Here is a 12,461-nt window from a genome sequence, read left to right as displayed (position 1 = left end):
AGTCTGAATACTGAAAGGGTTTAGGTATATATTCTGTGTTTTCTTTCAAATGGATCAGCAGATTTTTTTTATTTGGGTCTGTATTTCCAGGACAGTGTTATTGATTTTATTCGTTCCGCTGTTACTCTCTGGCTTAGAGATGAAGAGGTGTGAAGTCTAATAACATGCGCTTTTCTGTTGTATATGGCAGTTAACTCCTTTTCAAAATGCGTGATATATTGCCTCCTCCACTCATTCAGACTCAGGTGAATGACACGTAAGGAGAGGTCTTTCGGGATTAAAGGTCTTTGAACTCATTTATGGTAGCCATCATTCCTGTTTATGACACTGTTCTCACAGTGAATTCAGGATAGCACGACTGTGATGTTAACAACATAGATTAATAAAACATTTTTATAAAGCCCTATCCTTTGGAAGAGGGATGATTTTTTTTTTAAGTAGATTAAAAGGCTTAATTGTGTGTTTCATGGTATAGCCTGTACAGGACTGAAGGCAGCTCTGGTATATATGGGAGCACTGTGCAGTGGATAACTGGTATTGCATTATGTAATGCAGGCATTATATAATGAAGGGCTGGCAGTCCCTAGAGTGTCCTTCTCTTGGTAGATCTACAGTTGTCCTCTGCCTTGCTGAAATATTAAGGAAACTAGTTCTTTTTTTTTTTGTCTATAATTTATTTTCAAGATAAAACCATCATAACGCACTGTGGACGCAGCATTTGTTTTACTTAGTTTTTCTCAGTCTGCTAGGAATCCATTGACATTAGCAGTTTTCAGAAAAGAAAAAAAGCAAACCATAACACAACATTGTTTTTTAATCTTGGTGAATACCTTTCCCTAGTTCCTGAAAAGGAGTGAAGATGTTGTAATAGGGACAGTTTATTTTTCACAAAGTATGTACACCTTTCTTTAACTATTAAAAAGTATGTGTATCATTCTTCTCCACATAAGAACTTTTCCAGATGTTTGAGGAGGGGCATCAAACAGCCAAAGCCTCTGTAATCCGTGGTCACTTTTGTAAATCGTGGCCACAGTACATCGCATAGATCTAAGCAACAAATTGGGGAAGTAAATGTAGCTCTAAATGATTAAGAGATATTTTTTATATTGCTGCTCAGGGAAGTAAATAGACACTAAGGTGTCTATGTGCAATCTATACTTTCTGTTCTTAGATTCTGTTTCTTTAATTCTTGCATGTTCCTGGAAAGCATCTTACTTTACCAAACATGCCATAGGAAGCATTCACATATCCCAAAGGCAAATTAAAATCTATCGCCTGACAGTGTGATACATCCCAAGTGACATTTGTTCCTGCCAAACCTTGTTGTTGTTAGCCCCAAGGCATACTTTTTCAATGTAGTTTTAATTTGCTACAGTTGACAGTTCGTGAATTTTTTTCTAGAGTGGTTCTATATGCATAGACAAAACATGCCTTCTGTTGCTTGTTACAGAATGAATACTTGTATGAAGGTGTTGATGCAAGAGTTATAGAATATGAAGACAACAGGCCCCTCTTAGATATGTTCCTGCAGAAACCGATGGGTTTATTGTCGCTGCTGGATGAAGAAAGTCGATTCCCACAAGCAACAGATCAGACACTTGTAGGTAAGTATATGGTTTATTTCACAGTTTTGCAGGATGTCTCCCTATTAGATTTCTGTTTGGTGTGTCCAGTTGAGTCTAGTTACGTTTTCAGTGAACCCACATTCCAATGTCACAGTATGTTTAAGGCAGGGAGGCATGCAGGGATGGATGTGTCTTTGAAGTTGATAGAGCATCATCAAGAGTGCAAATGAACCGAAGCTGATGATCCAGCTTTTTAATTCTTCTGCCTTCAGGAATTTTTCATTACGGGGCTTGAAAGATAAAGATCAAGCTGAGTTAAAACTCTAGGTTCATATGCCAACAACACTGTTTTCAAAGCTGAGTCATGTTCAGCTCTGACGTTTTTGATGAGCTGTATCTGAACAAGAATTTTAGTACTTTTTAAGGGTAATGGCTGCAAACCTGCCTCAGTGTCTTTCAGCAATTTATGCTTCCTGATCTCTTCTATTCAGAAATCAAAATTAAAACACCTAAATATGTTGCAATTCAGATCCTGAATGTTTTAGTTGCAGTTGATTTACTTATTTCGGTGAGGTTTGTGTGCAGATAAATACTTAGTTTACTCATTTTTGAATGTGCAAAGTGTCAGATGAGAGTGTTGACCAACACCCTAGTAAAATCCAGTAACAATGGCCATGCTAAAGCAATTATATGAATTTGTTATCTTTCTATTCTCATACTTTTTAATCTACAGTACAGAGGCCCCCAGTCAGTTGGTAAATGTTTCCTCACAATTCCCCAAGGAATCCTTAGGAAGGATTACTACACTGTTTCATATATGAAGATCAAAAGCTTAAAAGACAAGTGATTTTCTGAGGTCACAGAGAAAAAAAAATGGTACAAAGTTAAGTACCTGATTCAAGGGCTCCCATATTCTCTATCCAATGCCTTTTGTTACAATACCATTATAGTATCTTTGTCCTTAAAAACCTGAGTCTGTTTTATGCTTCTGTGTTGTCTGAGAAGTCAGGCAATATTCTCAGAGATATTCAACTTCAGAAAATAATTATTGTACAGCGATGCCGGTAAGATAAGCTATGTGTTTCCTTTCAGAAAAATTCGAAGATAATTTGAAGTCAAAATATTTTTGGAGACCCAAAAGAGTAGATCTGACCTTTGGGATTTATCATTATGCAGGAAAGGTAAGAGACCTAATGATATGCGTTGGGGATTGTGGAATGGCTGGGCTGGAAGGAAACAGAGAAAAGGTCAGCCGGGCTGTTTTTCAACCTTCATCTGTTCAGGCCTGACTTGAAAATGTTGTCAGTGCCTTACACATAAAAAGTATATTGAAAAGTTATTTTCTCTCATAAAAAAATAGCAATAGTAGGAGTGTATTTTTCTTAAATGTCACCAGGTAAAGGAACTGACTCTATTACAGAAGAACCAAAACCCTTATGTAATGCAACTGAGTGCTCTTTCCATTAGTTCCTCAAAGCCCTGTGCTATGCCTGTTCCCACTGTTTTGAGTCAGGATCCAGCTACATTCTTTCTACTACCTCCTACACCCTATCAGACTTACTTAGTTCTGTACTTTGTCGTCTGCCAGATAGATAGGGCAGGCTCTGCTTTCTCCTTCATTTGGTGAGCAGCGTCTTGCCCTCCTGTACAAGGTGACTTACTGTACTTGCCTTTCAAACTCAGGAGGAGTTGCTGACACATTGCAGCAAGATGCCACTGGTCACCTGAACCTTGCCTTGTGAAAGCAGGAGCTCGCACCTCCTTTTGAGCTCTTTTACAGGGTATGGAGTGGGCATTACTGTCTCACATAGGAAACTATGTTGGATCTGTGCAGTGCTGGAGCAGCTGCCCTGGAAAGAGCCAACATACTGCCCGTCAGCTGATGGAAGATAACTTGCCCCTTGTGTAAGACAGCCAGCTACAAACGGTCTGCATAACTCCTCTGAACCTCATCTCCAGCTGAATTACACTTGATTGGAATTTCCTGTTTCAGTGCTGAGGAGGAGAGCCAGCTCTCCTTGTACCATTCCAGATTTTTTTCTAAATTAAATATGCCCATATCTTCTACCCTTCTTCGCAGGTCAGGTTTTCTTGTGGATCCTTTACAGCATCATTGAGATAGAGCTCTGGAGGTTCATTCTGAGTTAGGTACACCATTCCTGGAATTTTTAGAGAGATTTCAATTGCTAGTATGCAGTTTGTGATTTTGCAAATTTCCTCTACAATTAATAGAGTTCTCTAGGAAGAGTGGCAAGTCCTGGGTCCAGAATGGAACAGAAAGATTGTATAGTAATATGGGTAATCCTGTGTGATATGGTTGAAAACAAGTGCATTGCTAATTGTGCATTTACACATGCACTGGTGTAAGGGAGGACTACAATACACTTGTCCTAGTGATAAGTCTGCACTGGCTAAAACTAGTACTAGCGTATCGGCATTAGGGAAAAGAAATGCCTCAAGCTGCTTTGGAATGATGGATTTAGTTTTAGTGATCTGCATCACAATGATTCTTGGTAAGGAAAAGTTAGAGCTTTCAGTAATCAAAAGAAATGTTAAGCAAGAGCCAGTCTGATGGCTGAAAAACTATTTGTATATCTTGGTATACTAAAAGCCACATGCCAAAGTGTTTAAATATACAATTACTTCTCAGAATCCCAGAAGATGCATAAATGCACTTTTTAAACAGGTTCTATATAACGCAAGCGGATTTCTAGCCAAAAATAGAGATACTCTGCCAGCTGATATTGTGCTGCTACTGCGATCATCTGAAAATAATCTGACGCGACAGTTGGTAACCCATCCTCTTACAAAAACAGGTATTGCTATTGTGGTAATCTTCACATTCTCTAGCCTTCATGATGACCACTTCTAGGTTTCATATGACCATTTGTTGATGACATTATACACTTTGTGGCTTAACTTTCCAACCCTAGAATCTATACAGAATGGATCCCCAGCCATCTCAAGCTGCAGGGGAGGGATTGGTCTGGTCAAGTGCCAAGGAAGTGGTAGAGGCTTCTTTCAGGGTCCTGTCTTCAGGGTAGGGGAGCAAGACAGGGAATGGATTGCATCTCTTGAGTTGAGGACTGAACAGAAAGGATCAGGTAAGTCACTGTCCTTTTCTGGACAGGGAATATACAAAATGCCTGTTTTATCTCAGTGCAATTTTTCTCTGAAGTAGTGGAGAACCAAAGTTGAAGCTCCTAACATCTACTGCAAGGAACGAGGAGACACTCCTGCATTTCCCCAGTCTTTCAGTCCTTTACAGTAGGTAACTGATGGAATCCTAGTAGTTAGCCCCTTCCTTGGGCAGTTCATACATTGGGATGGAGAAATATGACCAGCTCTATGAAATTATTCTTAAGTTGCACCTTAGTTGCACCAGGTCCTTGCACAGTGTCCTACGTGCCATTTTAGGATGATGAGTAAGTCTTACAACCCGTTTACTATTGTGTTGTATTACTCCCTCTGTGATGATATTGATGCCATACGATAAGTACTTCACAACATTGCTTTCTTGTACAACTACATGGGAGCTGTTCTTGTAGTAGAATGAAAAGGCTAAATTGGAAGAGCCTAATGGAAATTTCTCCAAAATGTTATTATAGGTTACATATACTGAAGCTTTGGCAAGGCTCCTGTTCTTCACAAAGGGAGCTTTGCTGGTGAAATGCAAAATTTGGTCTTGAAGGTGTCTTTTAATTCAGTGTTCCTGGGAAAACACTAAGCTCAGTGTCTTTGCCTGTACTTCTTGACTTGTTGATATCTGCTAAGATACTAAACTATAATTTCTGTAGAGCCAAAGTCAGGATCCAGATGGTCTCAAGAACTGATCCCAAGTGTTATGTATTGTCTTGCAATATAATTCTGAAGGTTGTTTTAGTCTTCCTGTTAAATATTATGAAACACTGTGTGTACCTTTTTGAAACTGATGCAAACCATTGAGCTATAACCAACTAAAAGTTGGATTTCTGATCTAAGGTATTCATCTAGAATCAGTGGAAATTTGGAGGTTTACCCAGAGTCCATCCCATCTTTCCTGTCTCAGATGTTTCTCTTGGGATGGGATAAATCTCCTTGAGGGTGCCTCTCTCCACTGAATACAGCAGGGATCCTGTAGACAGCTCTCTTCCAGATAGCTGAAGTTAGGTGTGAGTAGTCCTCTCTCTTCCAACTCTGTGATACTTCAGCTAAGCCCAAAGGCAGTTGAGCACTTGATATACATGACACATTAGCTCAGCATGCTGTCTATTTGCAGCTGTTTATCTGCCTCTTACCCGCCTCTTACTGATAGTAGCTGGGAACAGAGAGGTTATAAGCTCTGCCAGTGGAGAGTGAGATTCCAGAAGCAGAAACAGTGGCAGCATGCAACAATGGTTGAGGTTTATCAACACAGAGTAACATGAGGGAAGGCTCAGCAGAATTTTTGTTATTCCATTAGAAGACCAGTGTCTGTGTAAGCCACTCCAATGTACCTAATGTGTCAAGTCATCATACAAAAGATATTACTTGATAACGAATTCCAAGGTTAGAGTCTTAAGACTATGTCTGTGCTAATAAATCAAACAGGGCCGGTGAACAATAGCTGAAACAGTCCCCCAGGATTGCCCATTCTGCTAATTGTTAGCATGCCCCCTTGGGACAGTTTTGAACCATGTCACTTAGCAGTCTCCCAGAAATACCCAGGCACACTTCAATAGAAAAGCACAGTTTCCAGTATGCTCTGTGGATACTTATTTTTACCAGGACATTAAAAGATTAGTGAAGTATAGAGTTTAGCTATATAGACTTGGGTCATGCCATACCCTTCCCTCAGGGGCAGAGAAGGATGCTAGTACTTTTTAAAAAAAAACTAACATATGTACCTTAGAACAAGAATAGTACAATAACATCCTTAGGGTAAAACCACGTGAATGCTCTAAGATGTGTTTTTCTAACCTTCTGCAGTCTGTTTGTTGTGGTTTTTTCTTCTCTAGTAGGTGACATAAGTCCTGAAGGAGGAAAATTCAGCCCATGTTCCATTTCCATGCAACTTTGTTAGAGCTTGTTCCGTCCAAAGGTTGAAAAGGAAAATGACGACATACTCCAAAAAAAGTCAATGGTTTTTCTAAACATATGATTACGCTGGGGGCATGAATAAGGTGGTTCAGCATAGTTCTTAGTTTGGATGAGATGTAACCATTTTGGTAGGTTGCTTTCTTTTGTCTTCCCATAGGTAACCTGGCACACACTAAAAGCAAAACTACAATCAGTTACCAAATGTGGACCCCCCAGAAATCAATCAGTCATACAAAGGTAAGAAAGCTACTTTTGTGATTCTTCACTGAACCTCAATTTAAACTACAAAGGCAATACTGTTATTGGTACTGAAAGTAAGCAAGTAACCCCTTCCTTGGTTTTTCTCCCTCTCCTATTTTCTTTTCTGTTTAGCTGGATATCTTTGTGTTGTGCAATTCATATTCCTTCCGTGAGGTAAAACCCTAACATTTCCCTTCTTTCTGGCTGTAGTTTTAAAAAAACTTCAGGGGAAAAAGAAACAACCCTATTTCCTAGATGTAGTGTAGCAAATGACAAATTAAAATATTGGTGTGGTGTATAGTCACGCTCCTTAGAGAACTACCAAAATAACAGTGATGATGATGAAGCAGAGAGGACCTCAAACATTGTCAGGTTATTGGTGGCAGTTATTTAGATGCTCCATTATCAAATTGTGTCTTCTGTGAGTAAACATTTGTGTATTGAGTAGCAAAGTAATGTAATGTACTGGTGGTTTAACTGATTTGTGCTAGTGATTGTGCTGTAACTTTTTCTGTTTAGAATACTATTTTTTTAATTATTGATGTTCTCTGATGGGTGCTTTGTTGTGTCATTGGAAGGGGCACTGCAGGCTCAACAGAGATAAAAAGTGTCATTTTCATTCTTCATCTTTATAGAATGAACCAGGAGATACCGGACATCATCCAAGAGAAACAACCAGCATGAAAACACAGACAGTCGCTTCTTATTTTAGAGTAAGATATCAGATCTTTTAATAAATTTTTCTAGACTATAATGAATATTTATTCTTTCACCTTTTGGAATGCACCTGCTGACGTGGAGATCCTCCGCAGCGCTACATACTGGGGGAAGAGTGGCTGGAGAGTGGCCCAGTAGAGTGGGACCTGGGAGTACTGGTTGGCAACTGGTACAACACGATCCAGCAGGTGCCCAGGTGGCCCGGAAGGCCAATGGCATCCTGGCTTGTATCAGGAACAGTGTGGCCAGCAGGAGCAGGGATGTGATTCTGCCCCTGAGCTCAGCACTCGTGAGGCCTCACCTTGAGCCCTGTGTGCAGGGCTGGGCCCCTCACTGCAAGAAAGACCTTGAGTGGCTGGAGTGGGTCCAGAGGAGAGCAACGAGGCTGGGGAAGGGACCAGAGGGAAAGTCCTGTGGGGAGAGGCTGAGGGAGCTGGAGGTGTTTAGCCTGGAGGAGAGGACACTCAGGGGGAACCTGATCACTCTCTACAACTCCCTGTACGGAGGGTGTAGTCGGGTGGGGGTCAGGCTCTTCTCCCGGGCAACCAGTGACAGGACGAGAGGGCACGGCCTGAAACTGCATCAAGGGAGGTTTAGGTTGAATCTCAGGCAGCCCTTCCTCATGGAGAGGGTGCTCAGGCACTGGGATGCACTGCCCAGGGAAGTGGTGGAGTCACCGTCCCTGGAGGTGTTTAAGGAGCGGCTGGATGTGGCACTTAGTGCCCTGGTCTGGCCAATGTGATGGTGTTGGGTCATAGGCTGGACGTGATGATCTTAGAGGTCTTTTCCAGCCTCAACAATTCTGTTATTCTGTGATTCAAGAGAGATCCATTTAGAATTTGTCAACTGCATATATGGTTCAGCGGTCTGTGCAGTACAAGTAACTGGGGGACATTGTGATGTTTCATCTAATTATACTTGATTATAGAGATGTTTGATATTAATATTTCACTTGCTTGTTTTTCCACCAAAGGAGATAAAGGGAGGGTGGTCGTTAGTGGTATAGCATTTCTTTGAGAGTTGAAGAAGCAAGAGGGCAAAGTTAATTTGAAGTCATCTCTCCCAGTAAAAACATTGAGATGTCTGAGGTGATGCTCATGACTTCTAAGAGTTCATTTACATCTATGACAGAGAACAATGAGGAGCAAGATCTCTGTTTAGTAGATAACAGTTGCACAGCTTTGTGGACTGCAAAGATAATTTCAGTGTAAGTATCATAGTGGTCCAAGGCTGTATGCTATTTTAAAGTGCTAGATGAAAAAGTTTATTTAATGTCTGTGATTCAGTGCATTACCAACACATGTTGCATCAGAGGCTGCAAATGAGTTAACTCTATTTACACTTTCCTGTTACTATTTTCTGTAGCGGAAAATCTGCGCAGATCATGCTCGCTAATGCTCTTAAATGAAGTTCAGCTTCAACCCCACTGATTTGCTCATATGCAGAAGTCTATGGGTGATTGAGAAAGGCATCTGCCACCTCAGACTGAGTGGAAAAAAGAATTATCCATTAGCGTGTCCTACTTGTTCATGTTCGATTGGCACACTAGTGGTGAAGCTAATTAAGCACTTTGCTGCTGCATGATGCAGCGTCTGTCCAGAATAGAATTGCACATTTTAATAGGAAACATATGGCTCTTGACGTCCTACACCAGTTTCATGTATCCAACTTACTGCTGAACTGCATTACCTTCTGGCTGCCTTTCTATTGAGTGAGGTTGCATCTTGAGGAATGAGCCTCTTCATTTGTGTTTTAATAAGATACTCCCATAAAGCAGTTTTATAAAAAAACAGTCAAGGTTGTTTACAACCAGAAAACACCTCAGCTGACATGAAAAGCTGCAAACTGCAACCCCTCTGATAGAATGGTACCCTGGTGAGGTGAGAAAAGTGCAACTTTGGAATTGTAATTTTGTAGATTTGTAATTTTGCCATCCTCAACAGTTTTCCTCTTGGTGGAGCAGCTGTAGTATCAGCCCATACAATGAACAGGACGTGCTAGATCAGAGCAGTTTAAGCTTGGGGGCCCTTAGTTTCCTTCAGTCTGATGAAGGCTTGGCAATATCTGCTGGCTTGCTACTCTTCCACTTCCCATCCCAGATGGATGGTTTACTCTCTGAATGAATAAAGACCTTCAAATAGGTGACAACAGGTAAAAGAAGTGGGCTATTATTACCTAATAAAGCTCCAAGAGAAGTAAATAAGTGTAAGGAGAGTTTCTGTCATATGTTAGACATTGTGGCAGTTTGTGAGAATGTTCTGGGTAGAACTGGGTGCATCCATTTGGAACCAGTTTAATACATGCTAGTACCTTAGAGATCTTATCAAAGCTAAAATTGTTGGGTCATTACTTCATCTACCCTGAAAGTATCAGCTTACTGGAATGTAAATGGGTTTGGACATGATTCTCATCATGTGAAATAAAATTTCAGCTACACATGGACCTATATTCAAGTTTTATAAATACCCTGGTGGCAGATATCTTATTACTTTCTTGCAGTATTCTCTGATGGATTTGTTATCCAAAATGGTCGTCGGCCAGCCTCATTTTGTCAGGTGCATCAAACCAAACAATGACCGTCAGGCAAACAAGTTTGATAAAGAAAAAGTATTGGTTCAGCTGCGTTACACAGGAATTCTGGAGACGGCAAGAATTCGAAGACAGGGATATTCACACCGTATACTGTTCGCTAACTTCATAAAACGGTAACATTGATGTGAAGAAGCCTTTTTCTTTCCTATTATTGCTGCTCAGTGTTTGCTAAGCATCAGCCATGTTTTTGGCATAGTCTTTAAAGAAAAATTACAGAGACGTTTCCTGTGACAAAAAAGATGACAGATTGGATGGCAAAGAGTAGTTCAGTCACAAGATTAGCGACCTATTTTGAAAGGGTAGGGCTGGATGATGCATCTCAGGATGATCGGTTTAACTTCTCTGTGCATTCAGATAAAAATTGCCATGTTTATTACCTGCAGGTTTTCTTCAAAGACTAGGGGTTTAAAAAAGTAATACTTCAAAGCCTAGAATTTGGAGCGATAGCAATTAGGGAGCACCACATTTTCTCTAGCTCCTGACATTCAGCACTGTACAGCACTGTGCAGGGTGGATGATAATTTGATATTGCTAATCTAGGTCTGAGAAGTTCCTTAAGTGCATAGTTTTGTTTAAAATGTAGTTTCAAAGTATTAGTCACTTGTTAAGAAAAGTAATGAACTCACTATGATTTTATAATTCCTTTAAGGCTCTGAGCAGCCTGATCTAGTGGAGAATGTTCCTGCCCATGGTGGGGGGGTTTGACCTTTAAGATCCCTTCCAACTCTGACAATTCTATGATTAACTGTCTCTTCTTCCTCCACTCCAAAAAAATCCTGAACACTTAATCTGTACTTCTCTCTTACAAATAAAGACCTTGAGTATTTGCCTCAGTCAGAACTGAGATTTGTGGAATGGAAACTGAAATTGGGAAGAAGCAAGCAACATCCATTCAGATAGAAGCACTCAGAAGTACTAGCGTGCTAGAAACAGAGAGCAAGCAGCAGAGCACTGCAAGTGCATGAGGAGAGAGAGGAAGGACAAAATGATGTTTTCATAGCACTGTTTCTGGAAAAAATAATCCTGGGACTGTTACTGTTTTGCAAGAGTGCAGCATGGAAGAAGGTAATTATCACAGCACCAAGATGTGCTGTGGCTTTTGGTCATTCCTTTTTACTGAAAATTTTACTGCTCAGGTAAAAGAGAGGAAAGCAGTGAACATCAGGTGGTAGCTCACCAGAGAGCGTGCCCCTGATTGCAGTGAGGCTGTGCAGCTCTCCGGCACTGACAGTATGGCCTTCAGACAAAAAGCGATTTTTGTTAGATATCTATCTCCTGTTATTTTTTCTTTTTCTTTTCATAGTTGAGAGTTACAGGTAGGCCTGGGATAATGCCAAAATTATTTTGTGTGAATAAAAATAACACAATTCATTGTGTAGTAAAAAGAAAACAAAAAGGAGCTGTAGGAATTAGTGATGGTGCAGGAATTGCCTTTTTTATTATTCCATGAGGGAATTGTTGCCCTTATTTAAAGCTGGTGCAATGCAAGCTTTGTGTATAAAGGCTGAATAACAAGAAAAAGACAGATTGTACTGTCAGGAAGCACACATATTTCATGTAATTTTCCTGGATTTAAAAAAAAACAAAACACTAGATAAGATTCATTTTGTTATGGAGCATTTTGGAAAGTCCTGGAACACACAAGAACTTCCTACCCAGCAACTGAGCTGGTACATTACAGGTAATTTTTATGCATGAGCATCATGACCTCTTTTCCTAGCCAGAATTAATTCTGAGTAATGAGTTTGCTGGATTAAATGCTTACATATGGTATGTCATAACAGCATGTATATGTTTCAAAAGGTCTGCAAAGCTGAATCCAAGGTGGTAACAAGAGCTGGGTTGCATCTCACATCATGTTAACTATCACAGAGGTCTAGCATATGAGATATGAAATTTTCATGACATTTCTACCTATGAAATAAGCTATTTTAATCAGAAAAGCTTTAAAAATAATTTTATTTTGCCACTGAAATCACTTTCATAGGATGCAGAGAGCCAGAGCAGCAAAGAACTGATGCACAACTCTGTTCGGTTTGCACACTTTTTAAAAGCCTTCTGCTGTTGATATTAAACAACCCTCCAGGGTGAGCAATATGTCACTCATCCAGTTTTGATTTAAGTTTCTCAGTACTGCATATAAATCACAGCAATTTCTTTCATATGCCATCTTGGTTTTTTTCAGTGCTATGCTTTCTTTCACGCAACTGTTCTTATTAAATGTGTGGCTTAAATGTGTTTGCATCTATTGCTTGTTTATTAATGGAATAAAGAATCATATACTTGTCT

The 12,461-nt window shown here is 40.1% G+C and overlaps 1 protein-coding gene across 1 annotated transcript in view; it reads left to right on the top strand.

Moving 5' to 3' along the window:
• Positions 1 to 1,450: 1,450 nt before the first annotated feature.
• Positions 1,451 to 12,461, top strand: part of LOC104267100 (myosin-IIIa-like) — a gene marked incomplete at its 5' end in the record, with an annotated part of 34,210 nt that continues 23,199 nt past the window's right edge. Inside the window, 6 exons of the mRNA XM_009876347.1 lie at positions 1,451 to 1,604; positions 2,658 to 2,746; positions 4,252 to 4,381; positions 6,781 to 6,860; positions 7,499 to 7,576; positions 10,080 to 10,285. Of these exons, the coding sequence (XP_009874649.1) occupies positions 1,451 to 1,604; positions 2,658 to 2,746; positions 4,252 to 4,381; positions 6,781 to 6,860; positions 7,499 to 7,576; positions 10,080 to 10,285 (737 nt within the window). The remainder of the gene's footprint in view (positions 1,605 to 2,657; positions 2,747 to 4,251; positions 4,382 to 6,780; positions 6,861 to 7,498; positions 7,577 to 10,079; positions 10,286 to 12,461) is intronic.

The sequence above is a fragment of the Apaloderma vittatum genome, unplaced genomic scaffold (genome assembly GCF_000703405.1).
Source record: "Apaloderma vittatum isolate BGI_N311 unplaced genomic scaffold, ASM70340v1 scaffold11749, whole genome shotgun sequence".
Classification (NCBI taxonomy): Eukaryota; Metazoa; Chordata; class Aves; order Trogoniformes; family Trogonidae; genus Apaloderma; species Apaloderma vittatum.
The sequence above is the reverse complement of the archived record's forward strand: the minus strand, read 5'-3'. Positions and strand labels throughout refer to the sequence as shown.